This window comes from Coenobita brevimanus, chromosome 69 (assembly GCF_032717465.1).
Source record: "Coenobita brevimanus isolate Jiangsu-jjx chromosome 69, ASM3271746v2, whole genome shotgun sequence".
NCBI classification, from domain to species: Eukaryota; Metazoa; Arthropoda; class Malacostraca; order Decapoda; family Coenobitidae; genus Coenobita; species Coenobita brevimanus.
Window position 1 is genome coordinate 24,245,632 of NC_137022.1, and position 1,734 is coordinate 24,247,365.

At 44.2% G+C, this 1,734-nt stretch overlaps 1 protein-coding gene across 1 annotated transcript in view; it reads left to right on the top strand.

The window, feature by feature from the left end:
* Positions 1–991, top strand: part of LOC145406100 (globin-1-like) — a 197,963-nt gene extending 196,972 nt beyond the window's left edge. The window contains exon 3 of the mRNA XM_080277297.1: positions 776–991. Within this exon, the coding sequence (XP_080133423.1) occupies positions 776–991 (216 nt within the window). The remainder of the gene's footprint in view (positions 1–775) is intronic.
* The last annotated feature ends 743 nt before the right edge of the window (positions 992–1,734 follow it).

Consider the following 1,734-nt stretch of genomic DNA (forward strand, 5'->3'; position numbering starts at 1 on the left):
TTCTTCCTTAGCCTTTATCATTCTTTTTCTGTGCCTGCCCTCCTCTCTTCCTATTTCTCCCATCTTTCCTGTCACTTCTTATTGCTTTTCTTTCCTTTACAAATGGCTTTACATTGAGTGACAAGCCAAATGGTTTCCTGTAAGCCAAGAAACCATTTATAACGCTGGGTGGTAACCATATAACCAAACCATGCGTGCTCCCTACGTGTCAACAAGTGGGTTGGTGGAGGGTTAGTGCCCCTCCCCGTAAAACAAATAACTCAAAGTCAAATGGCCACCCCTTGCGGGATTGTGGCTTTTGGCAATAGATAGATAGATAGATAGATTTATTTCATCCATTTAACCCTTTCTCGGGTACTGGAGAGGGACGCCTGCACGTAGCTGCACAAATATAACCATGCTGCCACGCTGCCCGGGACAAAATCAGTAGCCTTCAATTCCCTCCTTTTATCCTCCGAAATGACGTTGGTGGACTACAGGAGGACAATTTCAGCATGTGGTGAACCGGGTTCACGTTTCAGATAAACCACAACGACAATAATAACAACCTTTCCCGTACGATAATGTCCTGTTTTCTTTATTCTTGCTACCTTTAGATGTTTTGTATTTGGCTTAAACTCTTCATTCTATGGCTTTTTGTCCAGCTACTTCCAGACGATTTTACTGAACTTTGAACTGACCTCTAAATAAAACTTTCTGGTGGTGGGATAATACGTCAATATTTAGCAGTGTAATAGTTATAGTTATCATTCTCACCGCTGCCTTATATCCGCAGAAAATTGAGCATCCGTTCTTGGAGGCGGTGCGACTGACTCTGGGCGACCGCTACACCGACAACATGGACAACATCTACCGCATCACCATCAAGTTCCTCCTCGAGACGGTGGTGCGGGGCTACGAGCTGGCCGAGGAGAAGGAGCCCAACGACAACGTGAAAAAAGCCGTCAATTCGAGCGAGGCCAACACCAGCAAGGCAGAAAAGGGATCCTGAAATCCAGAGAGGGCGCGTTTTCTTCCTCTGAGGGCGCGTTTCCTTCCTCCGAGGGCGCGTATTCTTCCTTCTTTTTCCGCGGCGCCACACTGCCACCTGGCGACACCCGCCCTAACTACTGAGCCCGGGGAGTTGTCCGGGGGATGAATTGTACGGGGATTCACTATATTCTTTTTACTCTAACTTGGCCCAAAACTGCCATCTTTCCTTCTTAAATGCTGAGTTGTTACAATATACAAGCTCTAGAATGTAACGCTAGTCACGAGGAAGTGCTATGGTAATGATGTAGTGCTGTAGCATTAACCTTTTCTGTCACTGAGCTACGTGAAATAAGCCGCAAAAGGAAGAAAAATCTGGGCCAAGTTACTGTGAAAGAACCATAACAAACTTCCCCTCATCTCGTAACTCTGATTTCATTTTTTGGGAGGAAGAACAAGGAAAGTGCAGAAATTTTACGTCTTGTTCTCCCTGCAAGTGAAATTCTGAGATACAAGACAGATTTCAACCTAAAATTGTGAATCTAGGTCCCGAACGGAATTCCCCGGACGCTCCTTCGTATCTATAACATCCTCGTTTTAGTTTATAAAGTAAGTGTAGTAGTTTTTTCATGAATGTATAATAGAAACATATATATATATATTTAAGATAGTGATGCCGAGGTGTCACGAGAGAGAATATTATGTACCACTGCTCCAAGTTAGGAAGTAACGTAGAGGACAGATGTTATTTGCCTAAAGTCTGTG